The sequence below is a fragment of the Zosterops lateralis genome, assembly GCF_965231275.1.
Source record: "Zosterops lateralis genome assembly, chromosome: 8".
NCBI classification, from domain to species: domain Eukaryota; kingdom Metazoa; phylum Chordata; class Aves; order Passeriformes; family Zosteropidae; genus Zosterops; species Zosterops lateralis.
Genome location: NC_139768.1, coordinates 14,380,358 through 14,402,764, shown reverse-complemented (window position 1 = coordinate 14,402,764; position 22,407 = coordinate 14,380,358). Strand labels below are relative to the sequence as shown.

Here is a 22,407-nt window from a genome sequence, read left to right as displayed (position 1 = left end):
CACCCAGCACAGCAGCAGGCACCAGGCAGGACTTGACTGGCGGGCCAGCTGGCATCACCTTCATGGTTCTGTGGATGGGATGCCTGAGGACAGCCCAACAATGAGTCCTTGAGGACCATGGCAGAGCGGGGGTGCAGCTGCAGCCCCTCTGTGCCCCAGGAGCTGGGCAATGATGAAGGGATATCATACACAGTGGTGACATCCCTGTGCTGTGGGGGATGCATGGGCTGATTGCTGCCATATCCACAGCACACCCCAGCCCTACACTCTTCACCAGGTCACCCAGCTCTGACACAGCCCTCTCAGGCACCGATAGCCATGGGCAGCCCCACGAACATTGCCCTGTACTCTTGTTGCTTCCTGTCTGCTCCATGCTTTGGGAGATAGATGAGGGGGCGCCACAGAGCCCCCTTTTATCCACCACCTGGATTCTCTACTGAACATAAGGATTCCTCCCCATCTTGCACACAGCCCGGTCCCCGTCACCTCACCTCTTCCCCTGCATCCTCATTCAGAGCATTGCTGGCATGGATGACCCCCCTCCAGGTGCCCAGACTTCCCCTCCTGGGGCCATCCCCGCCACTCACCCTGGCAAGGGACGGCGGTGCCGGACCGGCAGCGGTGCGGGGCAGGCGGTGGTGGCAGGGGACACGGTGGTGGCGAGGGGACGCAGTGGTAGCGCTCACGGCAGTGGATCCCGCAGCTCCGACCTCCCGCCGGGAACCGCCTGCAGCGGCTTTTATGGTGCGGCGACCCGAGGGGGTGGGCCGACCCGAGGGGGCCCCCCGCCTCCCCGCCCCTGGTCTGGAGCCCAGCCCTGCGCCCTGCCCACCCCCGGCCCGGCACTGCCTCACTGCACACGGGGGCAAACCTGTTCCTGTCCCAAACCCTGCTCTTCTCCCTGCCGGGGGGATCCGAGCTATCCCGGATAGTCCCTACCTGCCGTGATGCTGGACTTTCCCCAGATTCCAAATTCCCTCGGTCAGGGATGCTCCCCTCACTGGGCTGCCCCCAGCCAGGCACAGCATGAACTTTCTGGAGATTACAACTGTAATGCTCGGGACACGCCTTGTACCTTCCCGCTCACGCAGCGGTTCAGTGGGTGCACAGGCAGAGGATGCCTGGAGGTGCTGCAGTGGGGCCAGGACTCGGGGGGCACAGGCACCACGGCAGGCTACGGGATGTACCGTGAGCCCGGAGCACAGTTCTCCCCGGGCTTGGGGCATCATCTGTGCCATCCACAAACCAGGCTGGCTGTGAGGGTCCTCAGGCTCAGCCTGGCTCCGTGGGACGTGCAGACCGGTGATGCCCCACCCCCGCCCCGACCTGCCCCGGGAGCAACCTCTGGCTTGGGGTGCCGCCAGTCCCCGGGGCACCCTGCTGCCCACACGCCCGACGTGCCCCGCCGTGGGATGGGGATAAACAGGAAGCCCAGTACACCGGCCGTGCCCAGGGACCGGCCAGGAATGTGCCGGTGGCCACCGGACTGTTTGTTTGGAGTCAAAGCAGCCGGATCCTGCCGGGAGGAGCCAGGATCAACACGGCCGGGAATAGCCCGTGAGCTCATCGCCACGTCTCGCAAGGACTTCCAGCACCTCTGGGTGTGGAGGGATGCACAACTCTGCGTCCCCCTCGAAGGGGATCCTCATCCCAGCCGTCTCCCTTGGCCGTGATCAGGGAATGTCCTGAAGCCTCTGCTGCGATATGAGTCCCTGGCCAGCCTCAGAACGGAGGCCACGGAAAGCCCTGGGGAAGGGCAGGGTTGGGGCCAGCAGTGGAGCCCGTGACTCATTCGTCTCGACGTTTTGGAGATCAATTGCTCAAGTGTGAAGCCAGGACCTTCCCCCGAACTCCTCCCCCCGGCAGATGCTGGCAGGGGTGCAGGGCAGGCGAGTGCCGGGTCTCGCTCCCAGCTCTGCCTCTGCTCCTGGGGACAGCAAGAGGAGAGAAGTGACCGGGCTGGTGGGCTCTCCCACATCTGGGCACCGCCCGCCTCTCCTCGCAGCAGTTCGGGCACCATGTCCTGCCGCCCCTGTGATGGTGGCGGGCTGGAGGGTGTCCCCCTTTGCCCTGAGGTGTCAGCCAATGTGCCGCTCATGTCCCTCGAGGCTCGCTGCGTGCCAGCACCTGCAGCCCCGGGCAGCCAGCAATGGCAGCAGCTAAAAATACTCGTCCGGCAGCAGGGCAGCCCCGTGCGCGGGAAGCTGTGGGCGGCGGGCGGGCGTGCGGGGCTATTCTCAGAGGGCTGCGGGACTATTCCTGGCCGGTCAATATTGATTCAGCCAGCTCAGGTGCAGCAGCTCACCCTGTCAGCACCGTATTTAGGGCCCGGCAGGAGGCGAGGCGGGCGGCTGAATCGGGAGCATTGTCTGGCGGAGGAAGAGGGCAGGGAGAGGATGTGAGCTCTGTAATCTGCAGCCAGCGGCTCCCGGCAGCAGCGCGGGTGAGGGGCACACCCCGGGCCTGCTGTGGCTGAGCAGTGGCCAGGACGGAACATCTGCCCTGGGGACGGAGGGACGGGGCCAGAACACGTGCAGGCAGCTTCCGTCGGGAATAGGAGCATGTGTGAGGCACGAGGGGGCAGCTGCTAGTCCTGGCTCCTGTGGTTTCTGAGCTGCTGGGCACGTGTCTGCTATACACACAGCCACCAAGAGCCGGGGGACTGGAGACAATTGGGGACTTCAGGTAACAAAGCAGTTTCCAGACAGCTCCCTGCTTGTTCTAAGTACTTAGGCTGGTGTGGACCTGCTTGGAGCTAGGGGACTCCATATAAACAGCCCTGCATGCACCTGAGCCTGCACCAATGGGCAGAGGAGAGGGTGAGGGGCTGATTGTCCCTGTTCACTACTCTGAAATGTGCCTGTCCTCTCTGGGAGCTCCCCCAAGGCTGCATCACCAGCAAGTGTGGATGGCACAGTAGGAGCTGCATCAATTGCTCAAAAAAAATCAAGTGAGAATGCTCATGACACAGCACGTGCCAGGATTTATTTCCATGGGCACAAGCAGGGGCTGAGTGAGCCCTGCCATGGTCATACATGTACATGGGTCCAGGAGCCACTGGGGCAAGGCTGGGTTGTGGCAGGCTGGAAGCAGCCATCTGTTCAAGGTGGCAGTAGCAGCTGGGAGCACAAGGGACCCTGCCAGCCTGCACACAGCCCTGGGGAGATGCTGCTGCCCTGAGATGCTGAGGAAGTAAGTTGGAGATGGGCAAGGCTCTGCATGGCATCAGTAGGGCATGCTGCTGTTGCAACCCTGTGTTGGTAAAGTCAGTTTCACCAATCTCATCAGAGGTGCCTGAAATCCTCAATAGCCACCTGGGCGGCGTTGTGTCCTGCTGCTCCCATCACTCCTCCTCCTGCAAGAAGGGAGAAATGGGGAATGGTGGTGCACCTCTTCCACATACCCCTTTCTTCCTTCTGCAGGCCTCCAGGAGGGTCCTGGCTCCCAGCTCTGCTTACCAGGGTGAGCTCCACTTCCACACAGGTACAGGCCAGGAACTGGGGACCGGTAGCCAGAGTAGGATGGTGCTGGCCGGGCAAAGTACAGCTGGTCCAGAGACATCCCTCCATGGAAGATGTTCTGCTAACAGAGCTCTGTGTGACCTAACTGTGCCTGGCCCAGGCCTGTGTGCCCACTAGCACTGGCATCAGAGTGATGCTCAGAGTTGACAGGCATGGTACCCACTCCACCAGGCAGCCCGAAGATCCTCTCCAGGTCTGGTGGTGTCAGGATGTCCCTGCCAATGACAGATGCCTTGAACCCTGGGGCATAGTCTTCGATGCAGTCAAACACTAAAGAAAGATGAAAGGACTACTGATGAGCAGCCTGGGAGGACATGGCAGCAACTCCTGTGCAGCTCCAGGGCAGCTCTGCCCATGGGTGTAACCAGGGTCTGTGTGTGCTTTACGTACCTGTGTCTGCATATGCATTTCTGGCCTGCTCGTCCCAGGACCGACCGCCTGCCAGCGTGGATGGGGTGTACTGTGTGAAGAGGGACACGACATGGCAGCCTGGTGGGGCCAGCCCTGGGTCCAGCGCTGAGGGAATGCAGAGCTCGATCATGGGTCTGGGGGAGCAGTACACCAAATGGGCAGGCAGAAGGGGACCCAGCCATTCCACAATTCTTTCCCCAGGATCCACTGCCATGACTGTCCTGTCCCTTCCCCGGCGCACTAAGGTGTGCCAGTACAGGCTTCTACCTGCTGGAGGGGTGCCCTTGAGCAGCCTCAGTGAATGCTTGATGCAGGAGCTGGGTGTCCTCGCAGTTGAGATGTATGGAGCACTGGTGGTGGGGCAGGGGCTGGCCGTCACGGGCATTGGGGGCAGCCAGGAAGCTGGGGAGCCGATCCACCGCCACTGGGCATGGGATGGGGAGAGGGAGGAAGCAGGGTGCAGCCTCTTGCTGAGCCCGGCACCAGTGTTAGTCCAGCAGGGATGGCAGCAGAAGTGTACTTGCTGGTACCTACCATTGATCTTGGTAACAGGGGAGCATGTGTCAACCTGCCGGATCCGCTGGACAAAATCCTTTGGCAGCTGCTCCTGGGGTGGGATATACCGGTGCAGAGGCTGGCTATGAGGGGAAGTGTGAATGGGGCAGTTCTAACATGCCAAGCCCCCACTAGCCCCATGCACTCCATACCTGAGGAACAAGTTCCAGAAAGGTGATTTGAGGGGAGGCATTGGACAGGACCAGTTTGCTCCTCACCTCTGTTCCATCCTGCAGCACGACACCCTGTGCCTCCCCGTCCCTGCCCAGCAGCACATGGCACACTGTCTGGGCACATGTAGGGGACAAGACTTTACCAAGAGCATCCCTGCTGCCTGCAAGGGCAGGGATGCCAAGCAGCTCCCCTCTCCCAGACACCCCATACCTTCTCAGCAAAGATGTGGGCTCCCCGAGCAGTCGCTGCCTGGGCGATGGCTTGGGACAGAGCTCCCATCCCACCTGCCACGTAGCCCCAGGCCCCCCGCCGTCCCTCCAGCTCACCCATCACATGGTGCAACAGCACGTACCTGTGGTAGCAGGACTTCAGATTAGCTGCTGGCTGAGGGGGTGGATCTGTCCCCTCGTAGGTAGTGAGGATGGTGCCACAGCCCCCACAGTCCCCTTCAACGGGACCATGCCACCTCGTGGGATGTTGATTCAGTTACAGGGAGCATGCATGAGCCAGGACTCAGCCCAGCCTGGGGACAGAGGTGTCCAAACAGCAAAGGGATAGCTGGGGGCCGCTCAGGAGAGCCATATGGCAGGACTGGGGGGCAGCCCCTTGCCCAGCACCAACTCCTGAGGCACCCTGGTAAAGCTGGGCAGACAGTGGGAGGGAGAGGCAGGGGGGCAGGCATGGGGTACTGGTATGCAGCAGAGCCAAGCATAAAGCATGGCAAGTGGGAACAGTGCAGGACAAGCTCCAGGGGCAAGGGACCCTCACCCACTGCCAGGGGTGTGTGGGCTGGCCATGGCTCCAATCACCGCATCAGTAGCCAGAGTTGCCTTCAGGGGTTCTGACTCAAACCAGTGATCCAGGATCTGGCCCAGGAGAAAGAGAGCATGCCAAGCTTGGGGTGGGGAGCTGCTGCAGGCAGGCAGGAGAGGCAGTGGGTGTTTCCAACCACCACTGCTAGCACGCACCTTGGAGATGGGAGCTGTGAGCACCTCGTAATAGCGGGGCAGCTGCCGCCCCAGTGCCAGCCCTGGGAGTGGAGAGGTAATGTGAGACCTGTGTGGCTGTGCCAGGGCTGGCTAATGGTGCCCAGCTGGGTTTGAAGGTCAGTCAGCAGGACCAAAGTGAGTAAGCCTAGCAGAGCCTGCCAGCCCAGTTTGGGCTCCTGAGGAAGCTCTGCATTGCCCATCCCAAGTGCTGGCAAATGTCCCTCGCTATCAGGGTTCACTGGCATCCCAGACATACCTGCCTGCAGCAAGGGCTTCAGGGTTTGCAGGTTCCTGAGCTGCTGGAGCAGGGAACCCTTTCCCAGGGCAGCTGTATCCACTGGAGGAACATCCAGCAGTGGGTCAAGGGCCAACACCATGCGCTCCATGAACGCCTCATACTCAGGGTAGGCCTGGAAGGGGACAGAGGGTGGACAGCAAGGACTGCACCATGGTGGGTGCAATGGATACCTCACCCAGGAGCATCCCTACCACACCAGGGGCAGGGCAGCCCCTCATGGGTTTTGCTGTGCATGTCCCTGGTGGTACCTGGGCATCCTTCTGGGAGAACTGAGCAATCTGCTGCTGAGTCTGGGCCATGTCATGTCCCAGCAGAAGGGAGCGAGGAGGGCTCCTGTCCTCCAGCAGTGGGGTGAAGGAGTACGGGTCCCGTGAGAGCACCCTCAGACCATGCCTCTGCAAGACAGGGATGTCCCCACTGCAGGACCACCCTGCAGGGACAGTCTGGCAGCAGGGTGTCATGCTGGGAGTTACCAGCAGCCCAGCAAAAGGTGGGTGCCAGTACCTGCAACTCCAGATCAGCATAGATTTGTGGTCGCAGCAGGCTGAGCAGATATGATGCCCGGGAGAACTTGAACCCTGGAATGTGTGGGGTGGTGGGGGATGTCCACCACTAGGGCTGGCCAGGGCCAGGGGGACAAGGGGCATGCAGGGGTACCTGGCACAATCTCCTCCGTGACGGCCGCGCCGCCCAGCACGTGACGCTTCTCCAGCACAGCTGTGCTCAGCCCCGCCTGCTGCAGGTAGGCAGCCTGTGGGGAGCACGGCACACACTGCCCATCCCTCCAGCCAGGATGTCACTGTCAACGTGAGCCCCTCTTGCACATGGTGCCCCCCTCCCCAGGGAGGGCCTGTGGGAGCCCCAGCCCCATGGACACTACCACCAAAGCCCTCTCTTGCCCACAGCAACCCTCCCCAGTCCCTTGCTGTCAGCTGTGGATGGAGGAGAGGCAGCACGCCACTCTAGGTACTCACTGCCACCAGCCCGTTGTGCCCTGCAAGAAGAGAGGGAGATGAGCAGAGCCCAGTGTTAGTGATGGGCCCACAGCACAGGGCACCCTGTCATGCCTGGGGCATGGGGCTGTCACAACCACACCAATAACAGGCTCTAGACAGAGGTACAGGTGACAAGGAGCATCCTCCTCCGGCCCTACAGCCCTGGCCCTAATGGTGCAGCAGAGGGGGACAGAAGTGCTCAAGGCAGATGCTCCAACAGCGCACTGTATGCTGGGGGGCTGCAATTTGTGCCAGACCCCTGTGTTGTCCCAGGCATGAGGAGCAGTCTGGGACTTTGCAGTGCGTCCAGCACTACCGTGCTCCCCACCCAGCTGCTCCTCTGCTGCCTGCCCTGGGGGAGGGCAGATGTGGGTCCCCGCCTGCTCCCCGCAGCTCGGCTCTTGCTCCCTTGCTCTGTTACCTGCCCCGATCACCACCGCGTCGTATTCCCGCTGCAGCTGGGCTGCAGCCCCGGCGTGGGCCAGCCGCTCTCCTGACCGCCCCGGGGGCAGATGCCAGCCCTGCAGCCAGCGGGAAGAGCAGACCAGACTCAGCCTTCCCCGGAGCCCGGCTGCCATCGCCCCGCAGCGCCTGACCGCGTCTGCCCCGCGTCCGGCAGCCTGGACTTTGCTTTCCCGGCGGAACTTTTCCCAGGGCTTCCGGGCACAGGGAGGGGCCGGGGGGGGCCAGGGCAGGGAACGCCTTGGGGAGGCGGGGAGGCTGCTCAGGACAGGGGCCCCGCCGAGCGCTGCCCCTCTGGTGCTGTCCCAGCGGGGCGCTGACCCTGGCACAGTTTTGCTGGGGGTTTGTAGCGGGGCCGGAGACGAGCCGCAGGGCTGAGGAGAGGACAGATCCTGCCTGGGGCTCAGCACGGTGCCAGGAGCTCCCCAGCCTGTACTCCAGGAAGGTGCTGGGCAGGCAGGCAGGGGCCTGAGAGCCCCCTCCCCCAGCTCCTGTTCTGCCCCAGGGATGATCCAGAGGCACGTGGCTGGGGTGGTGGGCCAAGCGTGGCAGGACAGAGGGAATTTGGCCCCCCCTTGAGCAGGCAAGCCCAAAGCACAGCCCTGAAAGCAGCAGGGAAAGGGGCAGCTTGGGGGTTAGCTTGGATCTGAATCCAGAACTATTGCTCAGCAGGACAAATTCCGGCTCAGTGGATGGGGCAAAGGCCCTGTCATGGTCCAGTGCTCCCTGAACTGCCATCCCCAGCTCCAGCGAGTGGCATGGGAGCAGCAAGGGGCAGTGGCTGCCTGAGTCCCTTGGGGCTGGCCCCATTCCCAGCTGTACTTGAGGTTTGGACGTGCACTGAGCCCAGACGTGCCTGGGAAACACATAAGCTGCCTCAGGATTTACTCGTTGTTCCCAGCTAAGCTCAGAGCTGTGGCTAACTGGTGCCTGGAAGCCAAATGTGGGGTGTGGGGAAGGGGGTGCAGGACAGGCTGCACTTCCCCAGAGCCTGCCAAACCTCTGAGGTCCCTGTACCCCACATTTGGGGGTGAGGGGGAAGGGAGATGCACCCTAGATCATTGCTCCACTCAGGTTTGCCTACACTATCTTGATCTCTGGCCAAAGCCTGGCAGCAATGCCTAGCTAACATTATAAATCCTGCTCTGGAAATGCACTTTTCAGCAAGACCATGATTTGCCAACAATCTCTCGGCCCCATTCTCTGCCTGTCTCCAGAGGCTGCTGGGCAGCATTGAAAATCATGGGGAATAGGAAAAGGGACAGTGCCAGCCCTGGCCAGCCTGGAGGATGGGAAGGTTGCCTGTGGCTGCCTACACGCACAATCCATGGCATGGCACACAGACACTGACAAAGCAACCCAGGCTCTGGGAACACCCACTTTTAATTCTGGCCCCAAGGGGGCTGGAGGCAGCTCAGAGCAGAGGAATGCGAGATGGTTCCCAGAGGCGCCGGGCCAAGTCATAGGCCTGCTGGACCACCAGCTCAGAGGGGATGATGCCCAGGTGCACGGTCAGCAGTTCGTAGCACTTCACTACCTCTGCCTGGTTGTTCTTGCTGTAATAACGCAGCAACTTCCTGGGGAGGAGAAAACAGGGACTTGGCAGGTACAGTGCACACAGGCAACCCCTTTTTAACAACATTTCCTCTATAAAGTACTGTGCAAGGACACAGCAAAACTATGGCACCACACTAGGGAGATGGGCTGGTGCAACTCCAGTGACACCACAACACTGGCATCCTGGCATCACTCACATTGAGCTATGTGCCATCACAGCTTTGAGCTCTGGTCTAAAACCACAGGGCTGGCAACTGCTCACCTGTAGTAGTCTCCTGCAAGCATCCCAATGGGAGCAGAATCATCAGACAGGACTGGTACCTCCATCACCTCCAGCTTGTAGCCCTGGGGAGAAATGAAAGCAGAGGGCAGGAGCTGGGATGGGACCACCGAGGAGTCAGAGCTGGCTATGCCTACAGCCCTGCTCCCTGCTCCAGGGAAAGAGAGGCTCAGTCCCTTCCTGGCCCCACATACCATCTCATTCTCAAACCAGAGGAAGTAGGAGCAGCAGTAGTCACCATCCTGCAGCATCAGTGTTGTATAGCCCTTCTGTAGGTATCGCCGGGCCAGTGTGATCAGGGACCAGACCTAGCGGACAAGGGGCACCTGAAGCCTGAGCAAAATCTCTTCCAATTTCCACCCTCTTCTGTGGTTCCCATATCTACCCCATGAGTAGTACCTTTTTCTTGATGAAGGTGGCCAGGGGACCCTTGCCCAGCTCTGAGCTGGATTTCTCTGTCACACTGAGTGATGGTGCCATCATTTGTCCAGCTGTACGGTCCACATAGATGAAGTGCACCAGTCCAGGAAAGTCCTCCAGGTACGTGGCATGGGTTAAGGGTGTCCAACAACTTTGGTGCCCATCCAGGACAGCTCCTGAGCCTCGGGGAAACCACCTTCGCCCACTATATTCCTCCCCTTGATCTTGGTGCTGGGGGATAGGGTCCCACTCCCACATCTGCTACCCCCTTAAGGACACCCCCTTGCCAGGCTGGGTTCCCAGCTGCAGAGACGGGTATGACACCATGGTGATATTGCGCCTGCTCTTCACCAGCAGGAAGTCCCGCCAGTCCAGCAGCTTCTCTCTGCCGAGAAGAGGCACAGTGAGAGGCCAGGACCCAGACGCCCCAGCACAGCTGTGTGTGGGGCAGCCCCCTAGCGATGCTGACCATCCCTGTGCACTCACCTCATCAGTTTCTGAGCGCGGTCCCGCAGCCCTTGGGACAAGCTGTGGCCAGCAGAGGTCAGGAAGAGCTGGCGGTACACGGAGCAGAGCTGCCGCTTCACGTTGGCCACTGACTGCAGCAGCCTGAGGCAGGGGACACAGACAGCGCTGCGTTTGGACACTGGGTCCCCAGCACTGCAGGGACAGCTGCAGTGGAAAGGGGCTGGCAAAGGTCCCTGCCTGCCCCGGAGACTTTCTCTGGCTTCCCCCTACTCACTCTAGGGAGCTCCCAGGCTCACTCCGTGAAAATATTTTGTTCTTGAAGTCCAACCAGGTGTTCTGCAACTAGAAAGAGACAGGACTGTGTCAGGCTTTGGAGAAAACAGGGCAGGGTCCTCATGTCCCCACTCCCACCTGGATGTCCTGTCCACTCAGCTTCTTCACAAATTTGTCCATGCGCTGCCGCAGCTCAGCAAGGAATGGGTAGGAGCGCGCGACTCCCACCTCTGGTCCTTCTTCCAGCTTCTTCTCCAGCACCAAGAAACCATCCAGCAGCTGGTACAAGGTGACAGCCACCTGAGTCATGGGGCCCTGCCAGGGAAGGGAGAGGTGAGTCAGGCAGGACTCAGTCCAACATAGCTTTCCTCACCTCAGAGGCAGCTCACCTTGGTCAGCAGCACAAGGGAGATGCCTGGCCAGAGTGGGAGGCAGTGCATGGTGTGTGGCAGCAAGGGGCAGTAACCTTCCCGCAGGCTGGCATCCAGAAAGATCCTTCTGGGGTTTGAAGCTTCAGGGACCAGAGGCCCCAAAGTCTGGAGCATGTCCTCTGCCATCTGGGAAGACAGGGGACATACTCAGTTCCCTGTGGGGATGAGACAGGTCACACCAAGGATGCTCTGTAGGGGTGCAGCATTGCCTTGAAAGCTGCAACCAGGCATGACAGAACCAAAGGAGCTGGAGGGGGCCATGTAGCAAAAGATCAGCAGTGAGGAAAGTGCCCAGGAACCCCAAAGGAGTGGCAGAGAAGAAGACTGTTACGAAGACAAAGGCTGCAAATGCCTTAAACTGAGGCCAGTGTTTGCTTGCAGTGTGTGAGGTGTTGCAGCATCCATCAGAGAAGCAGCCCAGAAAGCACAACGGCAGCAGAGGGAGACACTGGACTGCGCTGAGACAGCCCTGCTCCCTCTCTGCTGACAGCTTGTTGCAAGCAATGCCTCAGAGAAGGAGATCAGAGCTGTCACAATTATGCATAACATGGGCGACGTAGGGCACCCACAGCTGCAGCACAGCAAGAGACGAGTGATGAGGACCAGAAACTGCAAAGGGCACTGGGACAGGCTGGTGAAGTGTAGAGCTGGGAGATGTTGCAGGACTCCGTGCTCACCTGGACGTCTGCAGCATCCACCTCCCCAATGCTCAGCATTTCAGCACCCTCTGACCAGCTCTCACTGGCTGCAGAGAACACACACAGCAGGGCAGCCTTCCAGCGCCCTTCAGAGCCCTGGAGCCTCTGTAGGGCTGGGGTGTGGGGCATGGCTGCTGCCCAGCTGGGCACTCACCTGTACTGTGCCCGCCTGGCGAGGGCTCGGGTGTGTAGTAGACCTCAGGCACAGAGAGTTCATCTGTGTCCTGCCAGCAAAAACAAATGGGTCGGTGATAGCAGCAATTCAGGCAGCCCTTCCAGAATCTCACCCTGCAGCTCCTGATCTCAAAGACTCACTTGGTCATCTGAGTCCTTCTCTGCAGCTCCATGGGAGCCAGGGCCACTCACAGGGATGCTCTCACTTCTCTTGGGTCCCTGAGGGAGAACATTCTCTGCTGCGGGCTTTCAAAAAGAAGGAAAAAACCCCTAAGTCCCAGCTGGCCAGGCACCACCCCATGGGAGCACCTGACTTGCTGCACCCCCAATCCTGCTTTGAAGCACCTGTGGGCCAAGCTCCTCCTCGGCGCTCTGACTGGGGTACAGGTCCTGAACCAGGAGGATGAGGACAAGCAGGTCGGCTGGGCGGATGGAGCTGGCGTTGCGGCTGCAGGCCAGAGCAGGAAAGGGTCAGCTGGGAGGACAAATGGCTGCCCTGGGGAGGGTGGTGGGGCCGGGCTCACTTGGAGTAGAAGGCCAGCAGCTTGGTGTGTACCAGGAGAAAGGCATGGCCCACTTCATCCCCGCCACGCTCAGGGCTGGCATTGATGTACTGCACCACTTGTCGCTCCAGGAACTCGATGCACTGCTCACACAGCTGAGGATGGATCAGCCGCTCCACAGCCTGGAGTGCAGGAGGAGAGAAAGCTGCTGAGCTCGCTCAGACCCAGCCTTGCAGTCCTGGGGTCAGAGCTGGGTTTCCACTGCTCCCAGGGAGCTGCCCTAAAGTCCCAGCCCATGGCCTTTTCCCCCATCCTGAGACTCCACGCAGTCTCCCACCCTTGAAACACCCCAAAAGTAAGGGAAGCCCAGAGCATTGGTACCTCCACTGCAAAGCTCTGGTCCTCCTCGCGCAGGTGGCTGTAGGTCTCCAGCAGGCCCCGCAGCAGGCTCCACACACGCTCCCGCTGCTCCCAGTCAGCCGGCCGCAACCTGCAGCAGTCACGGGGTGTAAACTCACAGGTGGCTGTCACCTCCCTCCGTGGGATGGACACACCAAAACCCAGCTGCAGCCCAGCAGGCAGGGAGTCCCACTGCAAAGGGGGGGTCCCAGCTGGAGACACCCACTCCCACCCCCCGAGCTGCATGAAGGCATCTCAGGGCAGCCACCCCACAACCCAACGTGCCAGCCTGTGCCGGCGGCTGTGCCCGCTCACTCCTTGCGGATGAGGTGCGAGTCAAGCGTGACGAGGCCACAGTGAACCTCCACCAAGCGCCGCAGCACGAAGAGCGTCCGGCGCAGGTCGTCCTCGCTCTGCGTGCCGTCGCCGTTCACTGCGATGTACAGGCAGTCCCCGAACTGCAACGGGCAGCGGGGTCAGGCGGGGCCCGGCCGGGGCTCCCTGGTCCCCGGTGCCCGGTGCCGGCCCTACCGTGTGCAGGACGTGGAGGTGCCGCCCGCCCTCGGTGGCGAAGCAGGTGTAGGTGTCGGAAAGCTTCTCCAGCAGCGCGGCGCAAGAAATTATGAGAGGGGCGAAGAGGGTGTTGAGGCTGTCCTCCAGCGCCGGGCCCTGCTCCACACTCTCCTGGTCAGCGCCCACGCGTGACCGCGCACCCCACGCTCCCGTCCCCGCACCCCCCTTCCCGCCCCACCTGCCCGCCGTGGGACGAGCGCAGCCGGCGGAGGAAGGCGGCATCGGCCCAGTAGAAGAGCAGCTCGGCCGCGGTGCTGGCGATCAGGACGCAGCGCATGGCCCGCGGCAGGCGGGACACCGGGACCGGGGACAGCGGGATCGGGGACAACCGGGACCCGGGACAGGCGGGACCGGGCGGCTCCACCCGCCCCGCGCCGCTTCCTGCTCCGCCGCGCGTGACCGCCGCGCCCACGCGCGCAGCGCCCCCGGCGGCCCGGCGAGGAACCGCACCCTGTGACCACCGCACCCTGTGCACCGGGGCACCGTGTGACCACCGCACCGTGTGACCGGGACACCGCACCCTGTGACCACCGCACCCTGTGCACCGGGGCACCGCACCGTGTGACCGGGGCACCCTGTGACCGGGACACCGCACCGTGTGACCACCGCACCGTGTGACCACCGCACCGTGTGACCGGGACACCGCACCCTGTGAGCGGAGCACCGCACCCTGTGACCGCCGCACCGTGTGACAGCAGCGCCGCACCGTGTGACCGCCGCACCGTGTGACAGCAGCGCCGCACCGTGTGACCGCCGCACCGTGTGACAGCGGCACCGCACCGTGTGACCGCCGCACCGTGTGACAGCAGCACCGTTCCCGCCCGGCCCGGCCCGCGGCGGACAGAAGACGCCGGCGCGGTTGAGAGCCCAACTTTATTACACCTCCGGTAGCGCCTCGGCGCGTCGCAGCTGCTCCTGCCCGCGACGCCGCCACTTTCCCGGGCAAGACACGCTCCCGGCCGGCCGCTCCGCCCCTCTGCGCTCCGGGATGTATAATTTAATCATCAGCATTTCCCGCCGCGGAGCCCGAGCCCGCCCGCCCGCTCGGGGCGGCCCCCAGCATCCCCTGCCCTGCCCCGCCCCGGCCGGTGCATCCCGCGGCGGGCCGGGCCGGCTGGCGGCATCCCCGCGGCGGTAGAGGGAGCTGCTTCCATACGCTTGCTGCACCGGAGCACTGCTCGCCTCCGGGGACGGGGTCCGGCTGCTGGAGGGGTCATCCCGAGGGGCAGCGGGACCAAGAGGTCGCGGAGGGTGTTCGTCCCGGGATAAACCGGGGCTCAGCACCCCAACCCTCCCTGCAGCCAGTGGGCACCAGGGCCCGGGTGCTTCTCGCAGCTCACAGCGACGGAGGGTGGCAGGCCCTGCAAATTGGCTGTCGCACTGCTCTGGTGGGATGGTGGCCAGGGCATGTGGAGCTCTGCGGTCACAGGGCAGGAGTGGTGCCAAGGTGGAGGACATCCTTGGGGGTGAGGATGAGGGCGTGGCGTGGAACTGCCCAACACGGCCCCACAGCGAGGCTGCGTGGGCTGCCAAGGAGGCAGCACGACCTGGGCAGTGCTCAGGGGCAGGAGCGGGGCTGGCCAGTCCGTTTGGGGCCGCAGGCTATCTGTACCGACAGGCCAGCGCGTTCACATTCTTCACCACGTAGAAGCTCATGGTCAGCGGGGGGATGACCAGGGTGCGCCCGGCCCGCAGTGGGCGAGGCTTCAGCTCGGGGAGGGTCCCGTCATCCACCATGGCCAGCGGCTGCCCGTTGAGCTGGACCGACCTGTGGGACCAGGAGAGGGTCAGGGCAGTGGCACTGAGCATGGGACAGTGGTGGCAGTCCCAGCCACCAGCTTCAAACTTACTTGGAGTGGAGCCCATCTTTGCCATAGGGCTGCAGCAGGTACTGGTGGACGATCTTATCCCGCAGCGTCCCTGCCAGCTTGATTTTCTTCCGGGAGCGATGCAGGTTGATGATGTAAAGGGTGATGGATCCCCGGACATAGTTGTGACTGCAAAGGGGAGAGTGGGAAATGAGGGCTGCACTGCCGTGTCCCCAGGGAGCATCACCTCCAAGAAGGGGCTTGGGGGTCTCTGCAAGGACTGGCCTTGTGCAGACATCCAGGTTCTCTATCCCGCTGCCCCTTCACAGGGAGATGCCACCTTCCCATCACAAAGCCTGGTTCTCCGGTGATACCTTTCAACTCCCCCCCTTCAGCCAGCAGTGACACGCCACAAGAGGATGCTGCAACAGTGTCCAGAGTGGGGATGGCCCAGGACAGTGTCAGATCCAGGACAACCCCCCACCTCCCAACCTTGCAAGGAGGAGGCTGAGAACGGAGGAGAGCTCTGTGCGTGAGTGGCGTTTGCCCCCGCCACCCCAGACACCTGACAGACAGGTCCAGACACTGGTCCTCTGTCCCTGCCTGATCAGGCAGCCCCAAACAAAAGCTACAGAGCACTTTGCACCTGTCAGTTACTGGACAAGGTTTCCTACCGAGCTGGAGGCATGTTGAAAGCATCTGGACTGTGTAAAGAAACAGTCTCTCCTCCTCCACAATAGCAACTTGTGTCCGCGGAGGAGGTGGCCGCCCCCCCCGGCTCGCCGAGGTGCTTTCAAAGACCTTATCAGCGAAACAATAACCAGGCCAGGCTCCCCGGCAGCGCGGCCTGGCGGGTAACCCGACCGACCGGGGCCCCTCGTGTGAAATCCACTCCCTTGATCTCCGCTGCCCGGGCTGCCCGGCGGCCACTGCACCGGCCCCGTTCCCAGGCGCGGGCTCGCCATCACTTTCATGGAAGGCATCGCCATTCCTGCGCTCTCCCTTCACTGTGACAGCGGCCAGAGCAGCACCCGAGTGAATGTCTTGGGAAGCCAAGCTGCCCCAGTGTGCCCTTGTTGGTCCCCTCTCCTGGGGACACCCCTTATCCCACCCTGTAACCCTCAGCCTTCCCTGCTCCGCTTACTTGTGGTAGCTGGTGCAGTGGGCATAAATCCGGAGCTTGTCGCGGATGACTCTGCCGGGCCGGGGTTTCCTCTGGAGACCGGCCACGTGGATCGCCAGCACCTTGGGACCAATGAGGCGCTTGTAAAGCAGGGACAGCCAGTAGTCCTGGGGGGCAGAGGGGACAGTCAGCAGCACAACAGCCCTCGCTGCTCACAGAGGGCGTGGGCAGGAAAGGCTGCCTGTAGCCTAGCAAAATTTTGCCTGTTGGGGTGAAAATGTTGTGTGCCAGATGTCTGCCTTGGGATTAGCTTTTTCTGTGCAGTCCAAGCCATAATGGCATGGATGTTTCCAGGAAAGAGATTCAGGGAGGAATACATTGCCCATGCTGAGAGACATGGGTACCCTCTAAAGGAGCTCAGATCTTGGCTGGGTTGCAGAGTGTGAGGAGCAGCATAGGCACCCTCACACATACCCTGGTCCATAGCCATGCTGTGGACCTGCACACCAGCTCCAGCTGATGCACACAGGTGGTGATGTCTCTGTGGCAGGCTCTTCCCTCACTCTCAACACAGAGCTGGAGCACATCAGAACTCTCCCTTGCTCTTTGTTCATGGCACACTGGCTTTTGGGCCTGCTGAGGGTGCTCAGCTTCCCAGAGGTATTTGTCCCATTTTAAAACCTCCCATGGAGCATGGGGAAGCCAAGCACTCAAGAAAGAGGAAATGCTCAGACTCTACACACATGCATAAATGATGCAACCTTAATTACGTCACCACACAGTACTTTTTCCTGCAGGGCATGGCCCCGCACGGCACACAGGATGGGCCCCAAGCCCTGGGGAGGAGGTGAGGCTGTGTGGTGACGGAGGCTGCTGCCGGCAGGGCCCCCCACTCATCCGCTGCAGAAGCTGGGAGGTGTGTGGTAAATGAAGCAGGGTTGTGGGAAGGGAAAGGGCAGGCTCAGCCCTCAGCTGCTGTTTTGCAGGATGGGGCTCTGGCCCCACTGCTGCTCCAGGCACACCAGGTGATTCTGGGGAGATGGAGCCTCTTGCCCTGCTTCTCTGAGCGCTGCCTGTGGGTGCTGAGGCATTTTCACACACATGAGCACTGTGGAATAACACCCTCTGAACAGCCCGGACTGGATGTCCTAGAGGAGCCATGTGCCCCAGGGCAATTGGGATAATCCCCTTGCCCTGCTGGCAATGTCAAACATCCAGCAGTGATGGTCACACTAGCATCAGGAGCTTCTCTGTCAGGTCTGCCCTGCATAGTGAGGAGAAAACGAGTATTGAACAAACATTCTGTGGCTCTGTGCAGTGCCTGGGAAGGGCAGGGAAAGCCCTGCATGGTAAGGATAGTGTGATGCAGGGGTCTTGCATCCCAGAAGGGCATGTGGTTGGGAATGGGGTCTCCAGGCCCCCAGGATGGCAGGCAGAATGGGCAGGTGGAAGTGCAGGTATCTCATATAGACTCAGTTATCCATCCTGTGCTTGGAGAGCCCTCATATAGCCCCTGATTAACATGCATTTTGGGTAAAGAGGTCAGGATATAAAACTGAGCAGTAAGGCACCAGTGACCAGCACAAGGAAAAAATCCACCAGCCAGACTGGACTGGTAGTCCCATGCTCTTGCCAGCAGAAGCTGATCTGTTCCATCAGCACTTAGCTAGTCTGCCAAAGAGAGATCCAGACACAATTCTCACTTTCTGGGCAAGATTCTGGCATAATGCTAGAGGAAAAGCCACCTTCTCCTCTTGCTAGTCCCAGCCAAAACCACGGGGCTTTGTGCCACACCAGCCTGGTAACTGCTTCCTCTGCAAACTCTGGGCCCCAAAGGAGATGTGAATCTGAAGGAAGAGGCTTGTGTAGCCTGAGATGGCTCAGCCACAAGGCCAAAGCTCCCGCGGAGAATAAGCTGCAGTTGCTCAACACTGCTTATGTGTGCTGTCAGTGAGGCCATGCCTCTGTCCCTGACCCTGCTGGATGGTTGGACTGCTCTACGGCCTGGGAATGTCCCTGCCTGCAGCAAGCTTCTGTGGGAAGCAGTGCCAGTTTGTGCTGCTCAGTCACAGCAGGCAGGACAAACAGAACTGTCTCTCTGTTTGGTGTCCTGAGCTACCTGTCAGTTCAGGCTTTTAGGAGTTTTCTAGAAGCCCTCCTGGGGTTTGTCACCTCCTCTCCATATTTCCACTGGTGAGATGCTCCTTTCACCCACAAGTTATGGGAGTGATGGAGGCCAGACTCACAGTGTCTGCCCTCAGAATTTCCATATGGATCTCAAGAGCTGTTCTGCAGGGGGTTCTCAATGGTCCTGCCTCCATGGTGAGCTGGCAGCAGCAGCTCCAGCCTCCAGCTGAGCACCCATCCCTCTGGGCTGGATGGTCTCCAGGAATTTGCTGCTTTGACATCAGTGTCCCTCCACCCTAAAGGTCAGCAGCAGCAAGGTTTTTAATGTGAGGGTCCTGTGAGCCTGCCCAGCCCCATGACCTGCCCCAGCTACTACCAAATTTCACATCTCAGCACATGCTCTTCCCAAGGATGCTCTGAGTAACTCTGCAGAGCTGGGAGCATTGAGCCCCCGGCTCCTGCCATGATGGTTTGTGGGCAGAGCTGTGATATTCAACATCTCCCAAGCTGGGCACAAGGACAGATTTCTCTGAAAAGTGTTGGCTATGTTTTGTGAGCTTCTGGCCCAGCTAAGGGTACACAGCTTTTCTCTGAAAAACCATGCAGGTGCCATGAGATTGGCAAGACAATCAGCAGTGATTTAGGGTGAGCTCATGCAAAATATGAGGTGATCACAGCTGAGTGTGCAGTATTTCAGCACAGTCAAGCCTCCAGGGCAGTGCAGGGACCACTTGGTCCCGCCAACATCTGCAGGAGGTGAGGGGACAGCAGTGCTTTTCCCTTGCCTTGCTGGCAAAACTAGCTCCAAAGTCTCAGTTTCAAGAAGGATGTGAAAAAACAAAGAGAGTTCAAAGGAGGGCCAGAAAAATGACCCGGGGCTGAAAAAGGAGTCGTCAGCACTGGCCTCAAGGCACTTGAGCTCTTCAGCTCTCTGCAGGGGAGCACTGAAGACAGCTGCAGCTTTTCGCGTCATTGCAAATCCACTTGTGTGAGGGGCTGAAATCATGTTATTTGCAGTAAATTACCAGGACCTGGAGACACAAGCACTTGGATGATGAATTACACAGACACACACCTAGCATGACTGAAACAAACCCGCTGAGGGCAGACACTTTCCCCAGCTGGGCTGGTGCTCCAGGGCTGCTCCTTCCACTGGCATGAACGAACCCCAGCCAAAATCATTCCAGGGCTGCTGGGCTCCTGCAGCTACCAGCTCCTGTTCAAATGGGACCAGCTTGGGAAATAGTTGCTCATGAAACCCAGCTTGGCTGCAACCAGGGTGGCTTTTCCACTGATCAGTGACCTCTTCCTCAGCCCCTAACAGCAGCTGGCACTCACTCCCCTTGGCACACCCTGTGCAAACAAGTTCCCCAGGCTGGCAGTGCCCACATACCCCTTGCAAAGACATGCAGTGTGGTGCTGGACATCCTGTCAGGGGCAGCCTCAGCAATGTCCAGGGAGACATGTTGCACCAACCAGTGGAACTGCAGAAGGGATTTGTCTTTTGGAGTCACAGAAGACTGTTGTTGTGAGGGCTGAGCCAGCAATACAGCTGTAGAAGTAGAGGAGGGATAGTAGAGGGGGGTCTGGTTTGTTATTAGTCCCACGGGAATCGAGGGATCTTTCTTGGTTTAATTACTTTGCAGACCCATCAAGCGGTACTGCAGGTGAGGAGCACTTGAAGGCAGAGCCTTCCTGTGCCTTAGGAGGTCTCCTGTCTGGGACCCCTGATTTGTGGGCAGGAGAGGTGCTTCTGCTGAGCAAGCTGCTGTGCAGAGCTCAGGGAGCCTCATCTTCAGCACCCCCCCCCATGGGGCCAGTGAAGACATACAAGCTTTCCACTGGAGAGGGAAAGCCCAGAGAGTCCTGCTTGATCTCTGCACATTTTACTTTTAGAGACTTCAGCTTTTGGAAACAAGGTTGATTAGGCAGATCCTGGGGTAGAACAATTAGCCCGACCCTCCTGTTTACAGAGCCATCAGGAAAAGTGCAGGAGTTATCCCCCCAACTCTCTCCTAGAAGCAGCAAAGCAGCTCTGCTGCCCACCTGAATTTGTTCAGCTCTGTGCTCTCCACATGTGACAAGACGTTTCCATAACCATAAAAACAGAGTAAAAAGAGCCATAAAAGAGCCATAGCCCTTCAGTCTCCTGGGGACTGTAACCAGCAAAGGCAGTTGAATTTCAAATGAGTAGCCTGTGAGTCTGTGGTGCACAGCCTCTTCTGGCTGGGGCTGCCAGGGTATGGCTTTAGGTTTCCAAGTCACCAGCAGCATCAGCTGGCTACTGCTCACCCTATTCCACTTCTTACTGCTTTTTCCTGCTCCTGAAGATACCCAAGTTCTTCCCCTGTGCCTTATGCACACTCGAGCTTCTACAGCCTGTTACAGAGAGCTCCATTCCTGCACCTTCATCTGCACTTTTCCACAGCAACCTCTGTGGAGATAAGGGCTGGCTGGTCTGAACATCACAGGACAGAGGGCTTTGCTCTTTTATCCCTTTGTAGAGCCTGACGGCTTGTTTTTGGCAAAAGCATCTTACAGAAAAGTAGTGATTGTGGTTGCAAAGACTTGGAGGGATGGAGAAGCTGACACTTCCCAGGGAGCCTGTTCCAGCAGTTTCATATCCACACTGTTAACAATCCCACTCCTTATTTTTGTCTTGAATTTATCTGGCTTCAGCTTCCAACCAGTGGTTCTTGTTCTTTCTTTTTCCATAGATTAAAGAGATTCTCAGCGTCCAAAGCTTTCTCCCTGCGGAGGTCCTTACATCCTGTTCAAGCCATAGCTTGTTCCTCCAGCAAGGCTGGATAATGCTGCTTTTAACATTATCCCTGAGTTTTATATGCTTCTTAAGTGGGAGTTCAAGGTTTTCTCAGCCAAACCCTTTGCAAGGTCCTGTGACAAGCAGAGTGGGGCAGAGCCTCCTCCCAAAGAGAACAACATTTTCTGAAGTCAGAATAATCAGCTTCAGACACTAATGCTGCCCTCATGAGCTCTCATGCCCCCACCCTCAGGGACATGATCTATTTGCTGTTTCGTGTGTGGAGGTTCTAGAGAACTGAGCAGTCTCCTACAATATTTGCTGCTGTATTGGGGAGTCTGTGAGTGAGCACCACAGAGGACACTCCAGAGACTATCTATGAATGAGGAACAAGGCTCCTTCTAGCTCCTAACCAGGGGGCTTTAAGTGGACTGACCTGACAGAGGCTGGGGGTACCAGCAGGAGTACCCCAGAGGAGGCAGCACACAGAGACGCTGCAGTGAAGTGGCCCCTTGCCTCTTCCCTCTGCTCTGCCCCTCCTGGGCAGGACAGACTTTTGCTTTGATCCAGCCACCACATGGGGGGACCATGAAAGCAACAGCTGATGCTGACCAATCCCTTTTTTGCTGAGGCCACGTCCCAGCAAGTGTCCCACTGCCAGTCCTCTGAAGCTGCTGACATCTCTGACTGGGCATCTGTTGCTTTCACTAAGCTGATCCTCTTCCTTCCTGCTTTAACGGCTGCTAACACTTCATCTCACACCACTCTTTCCTGCGTTGCCTTATGCCTTTACATCTTCCTGCAGCTTTCTCCTCAAGCAAGTAGTCTACAGCAAAATTCCTACCATTGGAGCAGCAGCCACAGGAATTGCTGCCAGGCATCAGTGGCACTGAGGGGACAGTCTGCCCAGGAAACAGGAAAGTGGTGAGTAGGATGTGACCCTTGCCTACTGTCCATCACAGCCTCATTCCAGCCAGTGGCCTCCCCACCTTCTTGGGATCTGAGCAGATGGAGGAACAGCCAAGTCTCTCTTTTGTCATCACCTCTCCCTAACAGGGTCCAGGCGATGCAGGCTACAGGAAGGGAGCGGAGTTGCCAGATCAGAGGGCTTGGAAACCAAATGCAATTTTCTGTTTCCTGTTCTTCCAGGACACCAATCCACTCTGGGAATGGTCTTTTTGTCCCACCTCATCCACAGTCCTGTGCTGGCTCAGTGAGCAGCTGGGCAGATTTAGCACTAGCATGATGCCTCTGGGGGATGTGAGCTGTGGCTGTGTCCATCCTTCCAAGACCAAATTGCTGCTGCTGGTCCCAGATGGAGTTTGTCTCTGCCCCACACTCAAGTGCAGGAGGAACAGTCCGGCTCCAGCTCTGCACATGTCTTGCAGCTCCAGTGGGTGGGTGCCA

General features: G+C 59.5%; 4 protein-coding genes across 11 annotated transcripts in view; all 4 read right to left on the bottom strand.

The window, feature by feature from the left end:
* The window catches only part of LOXL4 (lysyl oxidase like 4), a 6,800-nt gene extending 6,108 nt beyond the window's left edge, over positions 1-692 (bottom strand). Inside the window, exons 1-2 of one of the 2 annotated variants that reach the window (XM_083866694.1) lie at positions 588-692; positions 59-83 (exon numbers count right to left, since the gene is read on the bottom strand). In XM_083866694.1, the coding sequence (XP_083722820.1) occupies positions 59-64 (6 nt within the window). In that variant the 5' untranslated portion in view covers positions 65-83; positions 588-692. Of the gene's footprint in view, positions 1-58; positions 84-491; positions 525-587 lie in introns of those variants that run through there. The other variant, XM_083866693.1, reaches the window with a different exon arrangement.
* Positions 693-2,963: 2,271 nt separating this feature from the next.
* On the bottom strand, positions 2,964-7,579 carry PYROXD2 (pyridine nucleotide-disulphide oxidoreductase domain 2). Of its 7 annotated transcripts, none has more exons than XM_083866792.1 (16): positions 7,365-7,579; positions 6,923-6,942; positions 6,606-6,699; positions 6,453-6,526; positions 6,197-6,343; positions 5,907-6,060; positions 5,630-5,691; positions 5,430-5,527; positions 4,872-5,127; positions 4,640-4,774; positions 4,467-4,539; positions 4,200-4,356; positions 3,912-4,066; positions 3,681-3,791; positions 3,459-3,582; positions 2,964-3,355 (listed from the first exon to the last, which is right to left on the bottom strand). In XM_083866792.1, the coding sequence occupies exons 1-16, from the start codon at positions 7,519-7,521 to the stop codon at positions 3,304-3,306; spliced, it is 1,869 nt and encodes a 622-aa protein (XP_083722918.1). In that variant the 5' UTR covers positions 7,522-7,579; the 3' UTR covers positions 2,964-3,303. The 7 variants fall into 7 exon arrangements, with proteins under 7 accessions (XP_083722918.1, XP_083722921.1, XP_083722916.1 ...); XM_083866795.1 differs by having other exon boundaries at positions 3,685-3,791; positions 4,640-4,748; positions 5,014-5,127; XM_083866790.1 differs by having other exon boundaries at positions 3,685-3,791; positions 7,365-7,578.
* A 2,233-nt stretch (positions 7,580-9,812) lies between these two features.
* On the bottom strand, positions 9,813-13,506 carry HPS1 (HPS1 biogenesis of lysosomal organelles complex 3 subunit 1). Its single transcript, XM_083866801.1, is given in 14 exon segments — positions 9,813-10,047; positions 10,149-10,271; positions 10,405-10,472; positions 10,542-10,718; positions 10,793-10,960; positions 11,512-11,579; positions 11,687-11,756; positions 11,848-11,952; positions 12,052-12,154; positions 12,231-12,391; positions 12,591-12,699; positions 12,924-13,066; positions 13,140-13,365; positions 13,367-13,506. Coding segments are annotated over 14 exon segments (1,737 nt in total). The 5' UTR covers positions 13,459-13,506; the 3' UTR covers positions 9,813-9,923.
* Positions 13,507-14,783: 1,277 nt separating this feature from the next.
* The window catches only part of HPSE2 (heparanase 2 (inactive)), a gene marked incomplete at its 3' end in the record, with an annotated part of 106,461 nt that continues 98,837 nt past the window's right edge, over positions 14,784-22,407 (bottom strand). Inside the window, exons 10-12 of the mRNA XM_083866340.1 lie at positions 16,134-16,279; positions 15,032-15,178; positions 14,784-14,949 (exon numbers count right to left, since the gene is read on the bottom strand). Of these exons, the coding sequence (XP_083722466.1) occupies positions 14,784-14,949; positions 15,032-15,178; positions 16,134-16,279 (459 nt within the window). The remainder of the gene's footprint in view (positions 14,950-15,031; positions 15,179-16,133; positions 16,280-22,407) is intronic.